General features: G+C 37.9%; 1 protein-coding gene across 2 annotated transcripts in view; it reads left to right on the forward strand.

The window, feature by feature from the left end:
• Positions 1-19,960, forward strand: part of MSRA (methionine sulfoxide reductase A) — a 292,651-nt gene that overhangs the window by 165,207 nt on the left and 107,484 nt on the right. For both annotated transcript variants that reach the window (XM_074861326.1, XM_074861325.1), the window contains one exon: positions 15,081-15,185. In XM_074861326.1, the coding sequence (XP_074717427.1) occupies positions 15,081-15,185 (105 nt within the window). The remainder of the gene's footprint in view (positions 1-15,080; positions 15,186-19,960) is intronic.

Below are 19,960 nucleotides of genomic sequence, written 5' to 3' on the forward strand. Positions count from 1 at the left end.
AGCACCTTGCACGGTGAAATGGCAGCTACAATCTGCAATGTAATGTCCAGGTATTATAATAATGAAATAAGGCAGGAAAGGGAGAAGATGTTATTTTCTAGCGGAAAGACAACCCATTGCTCTATTGTATGCTCAGTAGGGTCCCCAGGAGGAGCTGTGATTGCAAGGAACCCCCTGCTAGCATCACTGGTTTTATCTTCATGATTAAAGAAAATTAAACATTTTCCTAAGTGTGCCTCAACACCATCTACAGTTAATGGAGAGCAGTTTATGGTTCCCTCATGGTGGACGAAAAGCTGCCTGGAGCCAGCTGAGAGGTAATGCCAGAGCAGCTGCTGATTTGGTCTTCAAAATATCCTGATTACCTGGCTGTAGGCTATGACATCATTTGTCAAAATGCTTTGTGATGTCAAAGGTCAGACCAGGTACAAGAGCTCTATTGTTTCTGTTCATCAGATAGGATTCTTTGGGAGGCAGGGAATGTAAGTGCATAGCTTCGACTGCAACTGCATTTCCTTGATTAACCATAAGTTGTACAGTAGCTAAGCTGTTTTCTGTCAGCTCTCTGCAGTTTCCTGCAATTCTCTGCCGGTTCAATCTCCTGTGTTCAAACTCATTTGATTATCATAGTTTTAAGTTTTTTAAATCTCTTTTTTTATCAACCAGCCAACCAACTTCTTCACCTTTTCTGATTTGAACTCCCCTTTCTTGCTCTTTGCAGACACTTGTACCACCCACCAGAGACTGTACGTTTCTGATTTACCTGTCTCCAACCTTACAGCAATTTTTATTACTTATACTGGGCAAATTTTTAGCCCCCTCCCTCACTAATCTTTCAGGAGTATCACTTTAAGAGGGGCAATAGCTATAGTTTATATTCAAAAGATAGTAGGATTTCAAAAGCTCTTAAAGGGAAGGTATAGTTTTACCAAGCCACTGTAAATTAAATAACTAAATACAATTTTAATGCTTTGGACTTGGAGATTTTTTCCTGATCCTTGAGGAACTCCTCTGCAGTTCCTCTGTCATAGTCTGCTTTAATTCTGAAAGGTGCTCCATTTTGTGTCTGTGCCCAGTCACTGGCCTTTCATCATGCTACACACGATGTCTACTTACTCACTTTTCCCCAACGTTCTCATAGCTGTGTTCTAGAGAAATAAATTGACAAAATTTTATCTTTTTAAGCTCTTACCCACTTACACAGTTTGTTTCTGTGAAAGACTTCCACTGAAAACAGGTTGTTTGGGCATTTTTAGGACTTTCTAGAATTCTTGTGTTAGTTTTGGTGGACTTAAATGTGTTTGTCTAGTATAAATTAATTCTGAATTTTCATCCTAGTTCTCTTTTTGCTGAAAGCCCTCTGAATGTCTGTCTGTCATCATGAAGTTCTCTGCTCAGTTGCTGTCTCTTCAGTTTGATGTCTGTGAGAGGTCTCTAGTGAAACCACGGTGCCTGTTCTGCTTTTTCCATATTTGTTTTTGAGAAATCATGAGGGAAATAATGATCCCAATCATACTTGTGTATATCATATAACTGTCAGATTAGTTTAATAAAAGTTAGATAAGAAAGAGGAGCTTTCGGAGTACAAATATAGAATTTTATTTTTTTTTTTTTTTTTATTCTAGCCTAAAGTTCTCAGGTATTAAGATATGTACAGTTTTCTTTTAAGTGCTGTGTTGGTGTCCAGATTCACAATGAGTGAGAACTGGCATATTTCAGAAATCTAACCTTGTATTCAGAGATCTCCTCAGAGTAGTAACCTCTTACTGAAATCACTCTAGAGAGAAAAGGATAAAACTACAATTTTTGTTATTCTAGTGGAAAAGTACAGATATTAGAATATCTTACTCTCATTTCTTCTCTTTTATATTCCAGATTATTTAATATTTTCCAACTCCTTACATTGAGCTTGCTACAGATGTCCCTAGGTATTATATTTACCTCCATTTATCCCTTTTCAAAGTTGTTCTCAATGCACGGCATATTCTTCACATTTCTATTATTCTTTGCCTTCCATTATGCCCATTTATAAGGAAATTCTGTGTGTTGCTTAACTTTAGTACAGAGGCTTTGCAGCTTAAAGCTGTAAACTTTTAAGCAAAAAATTGATCATATTTTCTGCTAAATTTACCTTTAAAAATATTCCCTTTATACATTGAAGATAGATTTCAGTACTGAGTGCAGTCATGGTATTTATATATATATTCTTAACTTTTCCATCTGTGCTTTTCTGTATCAGAACAGAGCCCAAATACTGCTTTGGTTTGGGATATTACAGCCATTTTTGTGCACAGATCTCCCCTTGAAACTCTTTTCTGAAGACTTGAGTCTATATAACTCCTTAGTCTTGAGCCTGCTTGCAGTTTTCCTGGAACGTCAGTTCCTTTCCAGCTGAAAGGGAATTCTTGGTTTCCATTTGCCTTCTCAGGAGCAAGTCACAGTCGAAGCAAACAAGTAAAGCCTTGTATGAGACAGCAATACTCAGGCTACTGAACACTTTTACTCTGACTTTTTTTAAACACAAGCTTTTTATATTTTTTTTCGCTTTAGGAGCTACAAGAAGCATAAATATTCAGGCAAACGGAAATGCAATCTAGAAATAATGGTTTCAGATTCCTAATCATTTGTGACCATGTGATTTAGTGGGTTTTTGTGTTCTTGCACCCACTTAAGCAGCCTGTGCTACTAAGATGGGCTCTGGAAAATTGCTCTCGAGTCATTCTTTGCTCTCTGCAATCAGCTGCCTCTATTCCTGGCAGATGCAGCAGTCAGAAGGTTCCTGCTCTTCAAATACTTGTTCTTTGTTTCTCTGTCTCTCAGAGCTTTTTGGGGATTGTATTAACATTTGGTTTATTCACTGCTCTTTAAGGAAAATGTCAATGTTTCAACCATCTTCCCTCATTTTGCCGTCATCTTGTCCTAGAGTACTTCACTTTGGAAGCTGTTTGTGTTATGACTCTGTGTTGTCTTTGGCAAGAGAAGGACCTGACACAAGTCACAGAATCACAGAATCACAGAATCATCTAGGTTGGAAAGGACCTTGAAGATCATCTAGTCCAACCGTTAACCTAGCACTGACAGATCCCAACTACACCAGATCCCTAAGTGCTATGTCAACCCGCCTCTTGAACACCTCCAGGGATGGGGACTCTACCACCTCCCTGGGCAGCCCATTCCAACGCCTGACTACCCGAAACCATTGTCTGACTTCACATCCACCAAAGCAGTAACTGATGTAGCATTTTCATAGTTCAGTCAGATTCAATCATTATACACAACTCCATTTCTGAAACGATCACAGTCTGCCACCTCACCCAGGGCAATGGGTTGTATCTGGACACAGCTTCACGTATCTTACATGCAAAATCCCGAGGAAGGCATTAGGATACTTGCTCAAGATGACATAGCAGATCTTTGTTGGCCAAAACTGAGCCAGAGGGCTGCAGCATGTCTGTGGATTTTACAATAAAACACGTAGAGATTAAAGGAGTGGTTTAGTTGCTTAAAGGGACAGACATTTAGATGTTGTATGAGAGACATCCACGCAGGGCTGACAAATTGTCACTGGGTGGGACCCACGCAGGGGTGACAAATGGTCACTGCAGTCTTCTGGAGCAGGAGCTAAAGTCCAGACAATTTGTCCTAAGCCAGCTCAAACTACATGTCTTCATTACACAACTGTATTAGTGTCTTAATTTCATGCAGCTAAAGATAGCATCCTCTTTACTGAGCTTGTTAGAAAGGATTTTTTGTTTTGGAAATAGTAGGTAGTATAGTGAAATTATTACCTTTTGAAATTCTTACCTGAAGTCCATCACCACACATATTCCATACATCATGTTATAACTGAATTTTTTGCTATCTAAGCATGATAATATTGTTTCCCTTAGCCCCACATTAAATATTTATATTAGGTAAGGTTTTGCATTTGAATTTTAAAAGAAAAGAAATGCTGTCAGCCCAGGGCTTGTAGTATTTAGAGAAATTATGTTGCATATATGGAAAATTAATTATGAAGAACACAATGTAGTACTGGGTTATGCTCTGCAAAATGGGGATAATGGAATCCAAATTTAGAAAATACTTTGAAGTCTTTAGGACAAAGGCGTGGTGCAACTGTGACGTGGTATTAATCTTTTATCCTCAAAGTTTTTCATGCCCATGGATAACAGGATATATTTCCTGGGCAGATCTTTATTCACTATGTTTATCTGCTATGATAAAAAAAGTCAACATAATTTCATTAATTTAATTTTTCAAAGGAGCTTTGCAATGAAACAATCTTCTGAGCTACTAAATTCATAACTGTATGACAGCAGAAATTGATGATACCAGAAGCAGATTAAAGCTGTGTGGAGTGTCATGTGGTGGGATAATGACTCCTGTGCTTTAGTTAGTGGCCAAAGTTTGAGCTGCAGTTTGGTACGAATCTTATCCCCTAAGCAAAGGGCAATGAGTTTAAATAAGTCAGACACCCCAAGCTCTTGCGCTGCTGCGATCTGTCCTCAGTTCTTTTCTATTGCCACACTCCTTTTTTATGTTGTTCAGGAATGATCTGTATACCTAATGCTAATCAATGAATCAGTGTGTTAGTCATTTATAAAAAAGCATATATATGAATAAAAGACAGTTCTTCATGGTACTTCAGTTTGTCACAGCTTTGTTACAGTAGTCTTGTTACATTCCTTAATAGATGTTTTCTTATCTGACCTAATAGGCACAAGTATGTCAGATAAAGAGTTAATTTGAGGGGAAGGGAACGAGTAGGACTGCAGACAAAATACAAGAACTTAAGTTCTGAATGACAACGTTTTTTTCTTCTGAAGAAACTAAATTCACTCACAGAATCACAGAATCAGAGAATCATCTAGGTTGGAAAGGACCTTGAAGATCATCTGGTCCAACCTTTAACCTAACATTGGCAGTCTCCAACTCCACCAGATCCCTCAGCGCTGGGTCAGCCCGACTCTTAAACACCTCCAGGGATGGGGACTCCACCACCTCCCTGGGCAGCCCATTCCAACGCCTAACAACCCGTTCTGTAAAGAAATACTTCCTAATATCCAGTCTAAACCTTCCCTGGCACAACTTGAGGCCATTCCCTCTTGTCTTATCGCTCATTACTTGGTTAAAGAGACTCATCCCCAGCTCTCTGCACCCTCCTTTCAGGGAGTTGTAGAGGGCCATGAGGTCTCCCCTCAGCCTCCTCTTCTCCAGACTAAACCCCCCCAGTTCCCTCAGCCGCTCCCCATCAGACCTGTGCTCCAGACCCTGCACCAGCTCCGTTGCCCTTCTCTGGACACGCTCGAGTCGTTCAATGGCCTTTTTGTAGTGAGGGGCCCAAAACTGAACACAGTAATCAAGGTGTGGCCTCACCAGTGAGTACAGAGGCAAAATCACTTCCCTGTCCCTGCTGGCCACGCTATTGCTGATACAGGCCAGGATGCCATTGGCCTTCTTGGCCACCTGGGCACACTGCTGGCTCCTGTTCAGCCAGCTGTCAATCAACCCCCCCAGGTCCCTCTCTGACTGGCAGCTCTCCAGCCACTCCTCCCCAAGCCTGTAGCGCTGCTGGGGGCTGTTGTGGCCGAATCCAAAGTATCCAATAGAAACCTAAGCTGAACAGTTTGAGATTGAATTATCCCCCCAAACAGAATCTGAAATTGTGGACCACTAAATCTTTCCTGTAATATGAATAATTTTCATCAGGGGAGTACCTTTGCATTCATGATGTGTTACTTTATTGATAGCAAGTTCATCACATGCTTTGGACATACTTCTTCCTAAGGAGACTCTATAAAAAAGTAGAGGTCTTTTTTTCCCTTGTTTTGAGTTTTTTTTCTGTTATTGGTATGATTATTATCTAATCAGGGTAGAGAAATACACACGTGGACTTTGAGGAATGTCAAAGTAGCAGGTGATGAAATCAAAGAAAATTCTTGTATTGTCTTCCACATAAAATGAGTGGGGAAAATAAAATAAATGTATTGTGGATATTAGCTCCTCTTATAAACATCATATAAATGCAAGATATAGTGTTAATATACAGCTAAATCATACCTGTATATTGTTACTGTGCTGTTAGGAAGGCTTTGGAACAAGTAGTAGATTTTCTTGTGCTTTCTGTGAGGGGATGGAAATAAATGTATTTGGAATAAAAAATGATGGACTCTGTATTTTGTTGTACTCTCCCAAAGCTTGGATCCTAGTCTAGGCAAGAAAATTGAATTATTTGTACTGATTTATGCTATTAGGTGTTTCAGTCCCAGCCAGGAAAGTGACAAATTCAGTGACATTTTTCAAAATCACCTGTCTTCGGTGCAATATCTGCGTTGTACCATTGTGTGTTCATATGACCACATTTTGACCTTCTTCCATTTCTTATCACTCTCCAAACTGCTTTTCATGAGATACATTGTGATTTTTCAGTATTCGAAAGTCTACAAAATACGGGTTTGTTTCCAGGGACAAAGCTTAAAGTTTTTATAAGAGCAATGGTTATTTTAGCGTGCCATTTTTACAGAAAACATTAGTATAAACCAGTTATGCCCTAATTCTTGGCTCCACAGCAATGTAAGATGCTGTCAATAATATAAGATTGCTGCTAGTTATGAGACTAAGATTCTGTGATTCCCGTTACTTCTTCTGTATTTAATCCTTCATTTTATTAATTAACTTCGTAATTCATGTGTCCTAACCTAAAGCTAGCATTTTTCAATCGCATGACCACTTGTTTTGTTCTATGTTCACCTAATCTAGTTTTCAGATTCACACAGGCTAGATGGTACAAGCCTGGTGTTGCATTTCCTTGATGCCAAGTATAACTATTTTGTCAATAAACATAATTTATTGGCATGTAAATGCTCCGTCCACCTGATGTGTAAGTTTAGGGTTAAATTTTGGCTTTTAAAGGAGAACTTTGTATATGTGGCAATATGGTGTCTTTCTGTTCCTGACACTGAAAGATTTTAACTCGCCTATATAAAGATCATATAGAAATTGTAGTTAGGTTAGAGTCTACCTCATCAACCATGATGAAAGAAGATAATACAAAAGTCCCAACTCTTTGTGCAGATAACAGTGTTTGGGATAGAAAGACTTTGTTAAAGCTAAGTGAACAAAGGAAAAAGAGGGGCAATTCACTCATATATTCATAGCTGGTAAGGGCTCACTGCATTATTTAATTTGACATCTTTTATATCATAGGTCATTATGTTTCATCGAGTTACTATTTTATTAAGCCCTATAACTTTTTCCTTTAAGTTTAACTGGTATTTGTCTGAAGTGTCTCTCCCAGAAGGAAATCTGATTTGATTTGGAAACATCAGGAGATAAAGAATTGACCACTTCCCTTCGTTTATAGGAGATAGGTTTTTAGGAGCACTAAATGATCCAGTGGTGTAATTGAGCAGTAACTATGTTCCATATTTAAAATATGTTCCTAATTCCTTTTGAATTTCCCTGGTTTCTATTCCTACCACTAGGTCTTGGTATGCCTTTTCATTGCTTATGCAAAGACTTGCACTTAGTCATTCTCTTCCTGAGAAGATGCTTATATCCTTAAATTAAAAACCTCTAGTTTTTCTTTTTGAAAGGCTAAACATATGCTCTTTGTCGCTGTCACTGAAACTATGTTTGAGGATCTGCTTAACGTCAGGATTGATCTTACCAGTGCTGTTCCTACCAGCCTCTTTTTTCCTTAGGCAACCCAATTCAGTCATTATTCCATTTTATTGCAATATTGCAATGAAATTCCACATTTACTTGCTTGTCTACTGCCACCCTTGCACTTTCCTCAGGGTGTTCCCCATTTGCAGGTATTACGTGTGTCTCTTTTTGCCTTAAGTAGAGATTTTACGTATGACTGGTTTTGGTACATTTTTTGATTGAATGGCCCCAGCGCAGCAAGTATTGACTTTATGAGACCATCCTATCAGGCTTCTCATCTGAATTATCCCCAGATTTTATAAGTTGAGACTTTTTATTTCTTTAAAATTACTGATGAAAGACTTTAACAGCAACAGACTTTGTACCAGTCCCTGCAGAGGACAGATAAAAATGCTGCCATTCAATGCTTGTTCCCTTTAGACAGTTTTTTTAGAACTGTCATTTAGTCAATTCTTAATCCATTTAACATGTGCACTATTGATATTGTATAGTGCTAATTTTTTAATCAGACTGTCATGAAGTAATAAGTCAAATGCATTAATAAAGTCTAAGTCTGTTACATCCATGCTATTACATCCTACATTTATTACAACTAGACTTGTAATTTCATGAGAGAATGAAATCTAGTTTGGCTGACAAGACGTATATTCCATACAACCATGTTGACTGGCATTAATTACATGCCTATCTTCAACATCTTTTCTTCGGTTGGATGCTACAGGAGATATTCTGTTGTATTGTCCAGGAGCAATGTCAGACTAATCCTTAAGATGATGTGGTTCATCCAGTTCAGTGGTCTCTGCTGTACCCTGGCTAGCAAAGCAACACCACTCAAAGCAGAGACTCCCCGTATCACATATCACAACCAAACTGATTTCCCTAGGATGCAGACATTTCTCCCAATACAAATGGTAAAGAAGCTTTCCACCGACATCTGCAAGACATCACTGGGATAGTTATTTGAGCCTGGGATTCCCTTTGAATGAAATTAAATCAGAATATACTTTCTAGGAGCCCTCTTAATGCACTCCAACTGTGAACAGCATTTAGTCCACAGGACCAGACTAGAGTGAGTCTAAAGTAATCCCTCTTGAAGTGCTTGCCCTGTGGACTTTCAGCCCATAGAAGACACAACCTACAGGGACAGTGAACAAGTTTTTCTGCCTCATTTGTCCTATAGGCTAGTAATTGTGGGTGTTTTTCCTTTTATAAGTTCTTCAATATACAGCTATTTTAAAAATGAGATTAGAAAAAGTGTCGGTAGTACTGGTTTTGCTTTCAGATATTCTGTTCAGTGTCTGATTATCAAAACCAATTTGCTGCTAAAGAGTACATAGGATTTTAGCAAACAAAAGAAAAAAAACGTTTATAGCTATACCATATAAATTTTAAATACTTGCAAATAAGAAACAAGTTCATTTAGTAGGTTTTTTTTGGACATTTTTAGAAAAAAACAATATTCTTTGTTCAAACTGACAATCTTCTTTATTTTAAATTCATTCAACTAGTTTTACTGAAAAACATGACTGAATTCTCGTGAGAAAATTATCAATAACAGCACTTTGTACCCTGTTTTTCACTGTAACCTTTATTGTCTTAATTTTGATTTGCTGGGGTAGAAAACTAAGTGATTCAAACAGTCACCAGAAATACATTTTATAGCAGTTCATTTTTCTATCAGCAGATTTTCTTATCTTTTTAAATTTTCATTTACTGTGTAATTAATCTATCCTCTAATAAAACAAATAAATAAAATTGAAGAAAATTCTCTCCTTAGGTGCACGCACCACATTGTAGCTGCTGTATGTACTACTTCTGCTAGTCACTAGAAGAGACATAATTTCCTGTGGTCCAGGCAGAAATTTCTAGAATTATGGAAAATTTTATTTTGATTAACAGCTGCAGGATTGGCCAGCCCATAGTGATAAATTGGCTTCTTGCTGTATAAGATTGACATATTTTAATACAGCTGTATAAAAGTATGGATCACACTGAGAAGGTAAAGTATTATATTTTGTAAAGCAGAAATTCACAGTGGATAATAAACCAAACATATTCTCCTAGCTCAATGCTAACAAAATCATTAAAGTTATTTGAAATATAAAGAACAAGGTAAAAAAATAGTAGCCACATGTTAGTGCCATTGTATACGTGTTATATTTTACAGTCTCTTCCAAACAGTGGCAAAATCACCCTGAAAAACTGAAAAGTGATCACGAAACCATGAGTTGCAGGAGGTGAATGTGTAGGGATGGGCCACTCACTGTCTCTCCAAGCAGAACTACAGGGAGCTCTCAGAAACCAGTGGCAGCCAAGGTCAGATAAAGGCAGTTGGTTCTTCACGTGCACTGTCGTAGATATATCACATATGCTTTTTTCAACCCTACCCTGGGTATCTGCTTGTCATCATGGCCAGAGAGAGGCTGAAGTTCTGACTAGCATGTTCTCAAAAAGTAAAAAAATCTGTTTCCAACAGTGTAATTAATTAAAAAGATCAATTCAGTTGAAATATTCAGATAAAAAAAGATAAGGGATGACTTCCTACTAGTCTTTGTCCGTACAGAAAGCTCTTTAAATAAATAAATTCAGGTAATAAATAAAATGTCTGTTGTCTTTGGTTTTCTTCTTTGCTTGTTTTAAAAGTGAGAGGTATTAACCTCTTGATGAAGTTACCTTGACTTCTGGTGGATTTTCTGTCCATTGGGTTCTTTGAGTCAAGAACTGTTACTTTTCTAAGTACAAAATATGGGCCTGTTCAGTGAAATGACCTCTTCTGTGTTAGGCAGGAAGACAAATAAAATTGTCACAATATCAAATAAAATGTCATAACATTCTGAAAAATCTATCCATCTGTGATTATTTCCATTCTTTTAAACCTCATTACTTTGGAGGTAAAAACTAAAAGTTAAGTAGTTCCCCAAAGTGTGGGTTCTCAGTGTGTTAGTGTTGAACCCTTTGTTTGTTTATTTAACACATTGCTATTTTATGAAGAAGCTGGAAATTTTATTAGCGATAACTACAACGTAATAAAAATTCCCAGGCTCATTTGGAGAAACAGATGCTCGAAGGACCGACTACTTTTTCATGTAATATTTGCATATTCACTAGGGCCTAGGCTTTAGCTAGCACAAATTGTTTTAGCTCCAAAATCAATAAGCTCTGAAATGTGCATCAGCTGATGTTCTGCCACCTATTTCTTTACATCATATTTAGACATTTACTGGCTTTAGGACCTTTATTTCAGTGGGTAAGGAGAGGCAAGTTCTTTTTATTGAAGAAGTGGGGCAGGATGGAATAGTTTTGGTGACGCTTGAATTTTCTAATTGAATTCACCCAGGGCTGGACTAGATAGAGATGAAGCCCAGATGTCATGTAGCAGCGCCGTTGCTGCTGGGTGGCTGGGTATCACAGGTGAGGTGCTCTCAAGCCAGCCCTTTGAAGTTGTTCCACTTTGCCGGAAATAATTAAATGCTTACTGGATCCAGCAAGTTGAAAAGAATGAGTTCGCTTCTATAATCCGTCGGCTTGGGCACTCACCTGGGGGATGATTAAGAAGGTGAAAATCTAAACACTATTAGGAAGAAAAAAATTGAAAAGGAGCACTGAGGTGTCACTTAGATATCTTTTTCTATTGCTCTTTACAGGAACATTTTTGCCAGAGTTTGAATCCCCACTGAAAGAGCTCACTGTAGCTAATCCTCTGAGAGTGGCTCTGTTTTCTAAGTGGGAAATGGATATAGGATAAACAGACAATCTGCTGTTGGCACACAGCCCTCTCTGCCACGGTATAATAAAGTCTTATCATCTGCAGCGAGGTTCTTCAATGGCTAAGCTCCTTCTAAAGCTGAAGGAGAACTGAGCACCATAACTGGAAATCCGATAATGGCACCTATAAATAAAGGATTTCTATTTGCACAGTTAACAGCAAATGAAATTATATTTAGTGACTCAATAAATTATTTAAAAAACATGGTTCAATTGTTGAGCTTTTTTTGGGAGAAGGCTTCTAGAAATGTTCATACTTGTTAAAACTTTTGGAACTTAAAGTGAAGCATGCTTTTACTGTGGAATATTAAAGATCAGCTAATTAAAAGCAATAGGTGAACTGAGGACACCATGACTCTCTGACAATATAAATGGACCTTTCATGAGAAATTCTGAAGGAGGCACTAAGGTGAAGAGCTGAATATCACTGAAAGAATAGCATCCATCACTGATCATTTTACACTGTTTCAGCTCTTCAGTGTTAGCCTGTTAAATTTCTTGTTAAAAGACATGCAGCTTTTTAGAGAACAAGTGGGTTTATTGTTTCTCTTTGATTACTGCCTCTCCATTTTAAGAAATCTTACAAAAAAGATTTGATTAGAAATATTTCAGTGATTTTTTTACAATACAGAGGAGTGGTTGACGGGTTTGATGCCTGCTCTGTTCTTTTGGCACTGTACTGTACCAAATGTGTGAAACCCAAACTGAAACATGATTATTCTGTTTTCATAGTTGAACTTAAGCCTAATGCAATAAGTGAAATAAGAAGATCAACAGGGAGAACCCAATTTAACTTCCCTTTTGCCACTTTGGCTACAGCTGAGTCATATTTGGCACAAATGAGCTGCTTGTGTCCATGTGCTACTTAGGGTAACCTCCAGGTATCCTTTGATTCCTTCTTGTGGGGCACATTGCACCTGTGGAGAGATTGTGCTTTTTCTTTTCCTGTCACCTGATGCCATTTTCTCTCTGTGCTTCTTCTAGGAAATTTTGCGGTTAATTTGTCCCATGTGGAGCTTTTTACCTGTTTATTTGCTCATGTGTACCCTGTTGATTGGTATAGTTTCCACGAAAATTGTTAGGAAGTAGGAGTGCCCACCACAAATGACTAATACTGGTTTTAGTAGAAATAGCCACACCATATTCTGAAAGAAAATCCACTAGATTGTGGAAAGGCTTTGAGGAAAATTAGAGGTGAATCTGATAGGACCAGCAGCATTACCTTCTTGCTTTTCCTCTGAGGATGAATATTGATTTTAAATATGCTCTAGGTTCTAACGGTCTGTTAGCCATACATCTGAGGATTTGCTTCTTGAGGTTAGGCTATAGTTCTCAGAGTAGCACCATTATTTCCTTATTCAGAGGAAAAGAAGAAAGCTGATTCTTTGAACTCCTGGATTAGTCAGAGCAGACAGTGTTGACAAGATGTAATTGCTGCTTCAATTGAGAGGAAAGGTAATGCCTCTTGTTTTGAAGTTCTTTAAGAAACTCTCTTGTGATCTAAAGCTAGTCATCTTAGACAGGCAATTTGCTCCTGAGTGATAAGAACCTTTCATAAGCTTCACATTGGCTTACCAAAGAAAAAAAAAAAAAATTAAAGTCAGAAGCCACTCCTTAATCTCTTCTTAGTTATATAATGTAGGCTTGCGAGAGCTGGACAAACCACCATCCGTTTGCTCTCCTTCTTTATCTCAAACAACAACAAAAATCCTGACCTGGGCTTCAGCTAAGGTAAAAACTATTATTTTCATTGATAGTCCATATTAAACCATGAAATCTGGAATAAATTCCATCTCTGACCTAAGGTGGCCATCAGTTCATGCCATAATATAGACAGACCATTTCATTTTATTATTAAGCCAATTATGTCTGACTTGTATTTTTATTCTACTAAATGTATGATCCCTTTCTGCTAACCTACCATTAGAATCTAACTTCAGATAATGAGTTGATTCCATGGACTTCAATAGGCCTAGTGCATGTGAAAGAGGAATTGGGCCTTCGTTTGCCTGGACGCTACCCTGGTGGACAGGATGACCACCTTTAGCTACAGGTTACATGAAACTTGTATATTTTTGTCTTTTAATCTCAGCGAGCACATCTTTGTTGTATTGTGAAGCACACTAGATAGGAACCAATTTGATTTTATCAAAATTTTCATTACAGATATCCCTGATGTGTCCCCTTTTACTTCTCTGCATTCTAGACTAAATTTAATCCCAGTCTTTTAAGTCCCTTTTAATAGCTAGCCCTCCCCTCTGTGCCTCATTTAGGTTTTCTTCATTTCAGGTGCCCTGTTAATGGATATAATGCTGTCATACTTTTCCCTGTCATGTCTCTTTAATATATCCTAGCATCCTTTGTATTTCTTTCTACTTTTTTTAATTTTTATTTTTTAAATTCAAATTTCTCTTGGTACTGAATTGGTGTTTCTGCTGAACACTTCCTAGTGACTCATAGACTCTGATTTTTCTTGTTTGGTGACTGCTAATTCAGAACCCATCACTGGGCCAGATTCAGTTGTTTGTTGGACTGCATGAAATTAAAAAATCCTGTTGAAGTCAGTTGAATAAATTTGAAGTTTATTCTGGTATAGATGAGATAAAAACGTGGCCTAGTGTGATCAAGCTTATTACGTCCCCATCAAAAGGCAGATTTGGCTGTCCAGTTTACTTTTTTTAGGATTTACTTATTATGATTTAACTGAAGAATAGGAAAAGTTTTTTTCCCCATTCATGCATACATTATGACAAAAATATCCCTACATTTATATATTGTAAAATATATATAATATTTATAAAATATAAAATGCTTGTGTAGCACTCAGTGCAGTGGACTCTCAACCTGATATGTCTGAGCACTCATCTATTAATCTAACTATTAATTACAATTGGAGTGAATTATGTGGCCAGAGCCTTCACATTTTGTGAAGCTGAACCTTTCAATAGTATTGTGAGTGATTGGACACATAAGGAATGAAAAAATCATGCCCATAATGTAACTGAAAAATAAGAATAATATGTTTTAATGTGCTGTAACAGCTGCTAATCTTCCTTGAACTTCATCTACTGTCATAAAGTCAGTCAGGCCCTCTCTGACTCTTTTTGAAACTCAGTGACATCAGTGGTTTGGATGATGTGAAATAGTTTGAAATTATTTGTATGATCTAGTGTAAACATGCCCTTGAAATTTGTTTTTATAATCAATTATTTTATCCATACTTACCTCATGGAAATGAAGCCCAGTTTTATACTGTTAGGACAACTTAGACATATAAGTTTTCATATTTTAATGTTGTATTTGGAATATTTAAAAATATTTTACTAGTGTTGGTTACAGATATTTAAGAACTATTCATTTTTTCTCCTGAAAGCTGTCAGACTACTGCAGTAACATCCCTGTCTTATCTTGTCTCTGGTTAGTTTATTTCATGATGGCCTCATCCAGACTAGCAGACATCTTAAAGTTGGCATGTATATAAAATATTGTATAAAAAGGCTTAAGTATAAATGATGGTAAATCAAAACACCTTTAGTTAAAAAAAAAAAAAGGAAAACAAAAGATTGTGCTTTGGATCTTAGTATAAAAACTAAGAATGCACTATCTAATTCTCACTAGTAACATCTGATTTTATTTTGTGTTTTAAGGTAAAACTGGCCACACAGAGGCTGTACGAGTAGTATATCAGCCAGAAAACATCAGCTTTGAGAAACTGCTCAAGGTCTTCTGGGAGAATCATGACCCGACACAAGGTAGAGTGATGAGTGAGCCAGTATTTAATTATCTTACTAATTACAGCTGGGATAATTAGTGTTTGAGCTGCATGGAAGAGATGAACCTTGAAATCACACTGGAGCTCAAGAATATGATTGCAGACATTTATTGACAGAGAAAGAGAGGAAGAGAGAGAATGAGAGTACAGAAACTCACAATACTCCTCCTCCTTTACAGCTGTCTGTGCTGGGAAAATTCCCACAGAGAGGCACCATAGACAATAGAAATTTTTTTTCAACTTTGATTATGACAATTTCTTCTGTAATGCTATCTTTTGTCTATTAAATTAAAGCACATTTCTTCACAGCTTCCGAGCTGGTCATTTTATTTGTGCCGAGGACCTTTATCCTTCATAAAAATTTTTGTTTGTTCTTTGTACATTTTTCAATAGCAGTGAATATCTTTTATGATTAGAAAAAGGAAACAAAAAGAGGTAAGAGATGGTATGTAGAGGCACCATCAGAGCATTCTAGCTATTTGCCTTATTCAAACCTTTTGATTTAATTTATCTTTCTTGGAAGAGGCTTCGTGATGACATTACACACATCTGTGCAAACATAAATGGGAAACTGTGTTGAGAAAACATTTTACATGTTTATATAGTTTCAATAAACATCATCCTTTACCATTTCCCAGAAATACTACACACAGTAACTCATTTCAATATTTTAACAGCTATCATAATTATGCCACTTGTTACTACATCTGGGAACAAAAAAAATGCAGATGATACCTTCAAAATGTGATACCATCCTGGGAAACAGTAACTCTGAGAAGGACCCAGGGGCTATTGTGGATAAGTGTCTTCCAGTGAGCCCAGACAAAAATGGCTATTGCAACTCCTGCCTGTATGCAAAGGGAAGCCTTAGTCAGGAGCATTAAAGACATTTTCTGTGTGCAGAGTCAGTAAAATCTCACAACATTTAATGCAGTTTCTGTGTTGACATACCAGGACTTATACAGAGATATTGCTGGGGATTCGAAGGAGGGACGGAGAAAGGATATAGAGCCTAGAAAACTGGCCTGGTGCTGTGAGTAAACACGTTCAGCTAGTTGAAGAGACATAACACTGTGATCTAGTAATCTCTAGATTAACACTATGATCTAGTAATCTCTAGTAATCTCTCTGCTTTTGTGAGGAGCAGATAACTCATAGTGAGATTGACAACCCAACCACTGGTGAGCCATAACAAGTTCCAGTAGCTGGAAGCCAAAGTTTGAAAAGTTCCACCTTGGAATAAAATAGTTTCACAGCTCTCTGTGTAATTAAACGCTGGAGTCTTTTTTCCATCACCATCCTTTCTAGTGTTTAAGATGAGATAATTTATCATTTTAAAAGAGGTGCTTGATTCAAGTCATGAGAAGAAATTCTATGTCTGTGTGTCGTGGTGGCCTATACTGTTGATTTATGAGCCTCCCTTTTCAACTCTTCCTTTATAGTTGTGTTCAGAATAATTTGTCTGCACCATCCTTGAAATACTTGCAGTTCTGCAATGAGGCAATGACCATCTTCAAATCGTGCTTCAGGGCCTTTGTGGTTTGCTCATAGGGCTTAGGAGGGAGGTTTTCTCCCTGTCCTACCAGTGGTTGTCTTTAGGTCTCTTTTGTTCTTTCTTCTTTGGATTGTCAGAGACTGGCCATCACCAGAGGCTGACATTTTTGCATTGGGCTGGTTGTTTTGATAAAGCAGAGAATCCTATTTCAGGGTAATTGGTTCATGTGTCTTGTTCACATGTTGGGATTCATCCTGATTGCCAGAGCTGGGAACTAATGAGCGGGACTATAGGATTCTTCACCTTCCAGAGCTGTATGAGGAATGGATTTATGCTGAAATAATCTCGGCAGCTACCACCTAATCAGTCATCTGCCATGTCTGTAGCCATAGCTCTGACAGCATATGGTTGTGTTCTGCCTGTGATGCACATACAATATGTTAGTCTCTAAAGGGCTTCAGTGCTTTAGGCCAACTGAAGTTCATACGCTGGACACAATGGTATGTGGATGAAGTGTAGTAGCTATCATAACAGGTCAGATCCATTTATGATTCCTTCTGGTTTTAAAAGAAAGTAAAATGGTGACATTGTGTCTTTATATTCACCTTGCATTCTCACAGAACTGAGGTTCAAAATAGTTCCAGTCTGTGCATTCAGAAGAAGGTTGGATGCTGGCAGATGTCACTCTTTGATTTCTGGCAACTGGGGAAACATCACCTAATTAGCCCGGGCACAGAGCCACACTAATGTGGCTGTATTCCTTCTGGGATGTGAGCTAATATCTCCATATGACACTGAGCTGTGTGGATACCCGAGTCATTCACAACTGTCTTGGGCATCTATGTGGCACTGCAGTGCTTGGTGTAAACATACCTAAGCCTTTATCTAAGCTTGCCTCAGTAGAATTTCCAAATGGTTCTTCTGTAATAATTTGCCAAAAGTGAGAGCATTACTTTATCTGTAGAGAAGATGTCAGACTTCTCTGGAGACTTTGCATAACCAGACTTGGGCAGGTTGCTTTATCTATGTATTTTAATTGGTGTTTAATCCTAATCTTTGCTGAAGAACTTTGCAAAGCTCATCACATCTCTACCACCTTTCTTGATTTGCGGAAAACCTAAACCACAAGGTCCCAATTTCAAGTTTCTTTGTTTTGTAAGATAGGGATAGTATTCTTATATACCCTTTCAGGTTTGAGCAGTTAGCAATAGAAGATCTCTAAGGTGGAATTGTTTCTTTGCCTTGATTTGTATCTACTCCTTGCTTTTAGCTTGCTGTGGGAAATATGGTTTTATGTAAAGATACTGAAAGTGAGAGTTATCTCTCTGACCTATGATATTTTTCTCCTCTCCCGAGGTTCAGCTGTGTGCACACAGTAAGTCTTATTTAGCCAGCCTTACGGGAATGTGGGACTCAGTCTGTCAAAGAGAAGTTTTTTACTAAGCAGATAAATTAGGAAGATTTCTTATTCATGAAATTCAGCACACTCTTTGGATGAATACGGTGTCTCATATATCCAGCAAGTGCTGGACTTCTTGAGTGTAGCACTTACTCAGAAGTATAAAAGCTTTTTCTGTGACACTGTCTTGCTTTTTTTCCAGAAGTTGGGTTAATGCCATTTAAGCCCTCCTACCCCAGCAGAGATAATGGACTCGTCTAATTGTTCTAATGTCATTAAACATCAAATGTGTACATTGTTGTAGTACAGATGGCCCTCAACTGCTGGAAAAATATCAGTTCTGCTTACATTTTCTGTACAACATTTCAAATAGTCTAGATGGTACCAAGTTGCTAAAGAGTACAAACTGGCAATCCTATCATTCATTATTGTGTGAGTGTATTAATATTCAGAAGTTGCTGCTTTCTAAACAGTTGGACCTCTTGCCTTCTAGATGAGACTGACATCTCACTGGGATTCGAATCTTCTCTGGGAGGCAGCCTGGCTCTTGTTTCGTGAAGCTCTTGAGTCTGAGTATTATACAGAAGTCTATTGAAAAGCAAGAACCTTTGATCAAGTCAAACAGTCTATGAGTTGAAAGAGATTCTCCCAGATGAGCATCTCCTAAGCGTGGGGCCCTGATAAAGTCCTCCTTGACTATTAATTTAGGATCTATTTTATAATTCATTACATTTGGGATACTGAAAAAGCAGCAAACAAACCCCTGACTTCTGCCAAGTGACATATGGTTGTCATCTCTGTTCAGCCTCTAATGCACAGATCAGCATTTCTTCTCTCCTAGGAATGATCTTATCTATAAGAGGAGGATTGCTCTGTATAGCTCTATAAGTGCTTGAGGTGGTTACTTCTTTGACACTGATACAGAAAAAGACAATGAATGTGATATGCTGAAAATATGGCAAAAGAATCTATGGCTATTCACTTTGTACATTATTTTTCTAAAGTTTATAGAGGTGTAGGACAGATTCTGTATTGCCCCATTTTTGCGCTATGAGGCCATTCCAAGAGCCTTCCAGATTTTTAAGATAAGCCTGACTGTGTCCTTCAAATTGCACCCTGATGATGATTCTGCTGGCACCTCCATGCTGTGTGTCTAGAAGGATGTGGACTTTCAGACCATAATTTTGTCTGTATTGTGCCTCAGCCCGTAGTTTCATGATTGCTGTAAGCTAATCTTTGATTTAACTGTTAGGGAAAAGGGCAATTTTCTTCTCTCTCCCTGATCTGTCTGCAGGATACAACCTTTTTCTTTGTGTTGACACTGGCGATCATAAAGTTCTCTGATCAAGCTGAAAATTAACCCTGCATGAATTGAAGTGAAACGTAATTTTCAGCCAGGGCTTAAATTGCCAAGAGCATGACTACTAGTGGGATCACCCTTCTGGCATTAGCACTGTCCTGTAGTGTGGGAGCCAATTGCGAAACCCGACTGTACTTGTGTTCAGGGAAGATGATGTCGTATTTTATCTGATCAGAAAGTTGGGCCACTCTTTGTAGGTGTCAGAAACTATTTCTCCAAACCTTTGGAAAAATCTATCTGATACCAGAGGACTCTGTTTGTCATGGTGCGAATGTGATTCCTGCAAAGCATATTACTGTTCATAACTATCCTGACACTGTGTGTGGTTGAAGTCCTGCATGTGTCAGAGATTTCAGCCCAGTCCAAGGCAACTTTAAAGAAAGGCTCCTTGTTGCTTTCAGTGACTGTGCAGAAGACGAGCAGAAGACAAAACAACTATTATTTATTTCTCTTTAAAACATGTTTGGGGCAAATGAAAAATCCACTTGCCTCCTTTAGCTC

Source organism: Strix uralensis, chromosome 3 (assembly GCF_047716275.1).
Source record: "Strix uralensis isolate ZFMK-TIS-50842 chromosome 3, bStrUra1, whole genome shotgun sequence".
Lineage (NCBI taxonomy): Eukaryota > Metazoa > Chordata > Aves > Strigiformes > Strigidae > Strix > Strix uralensis.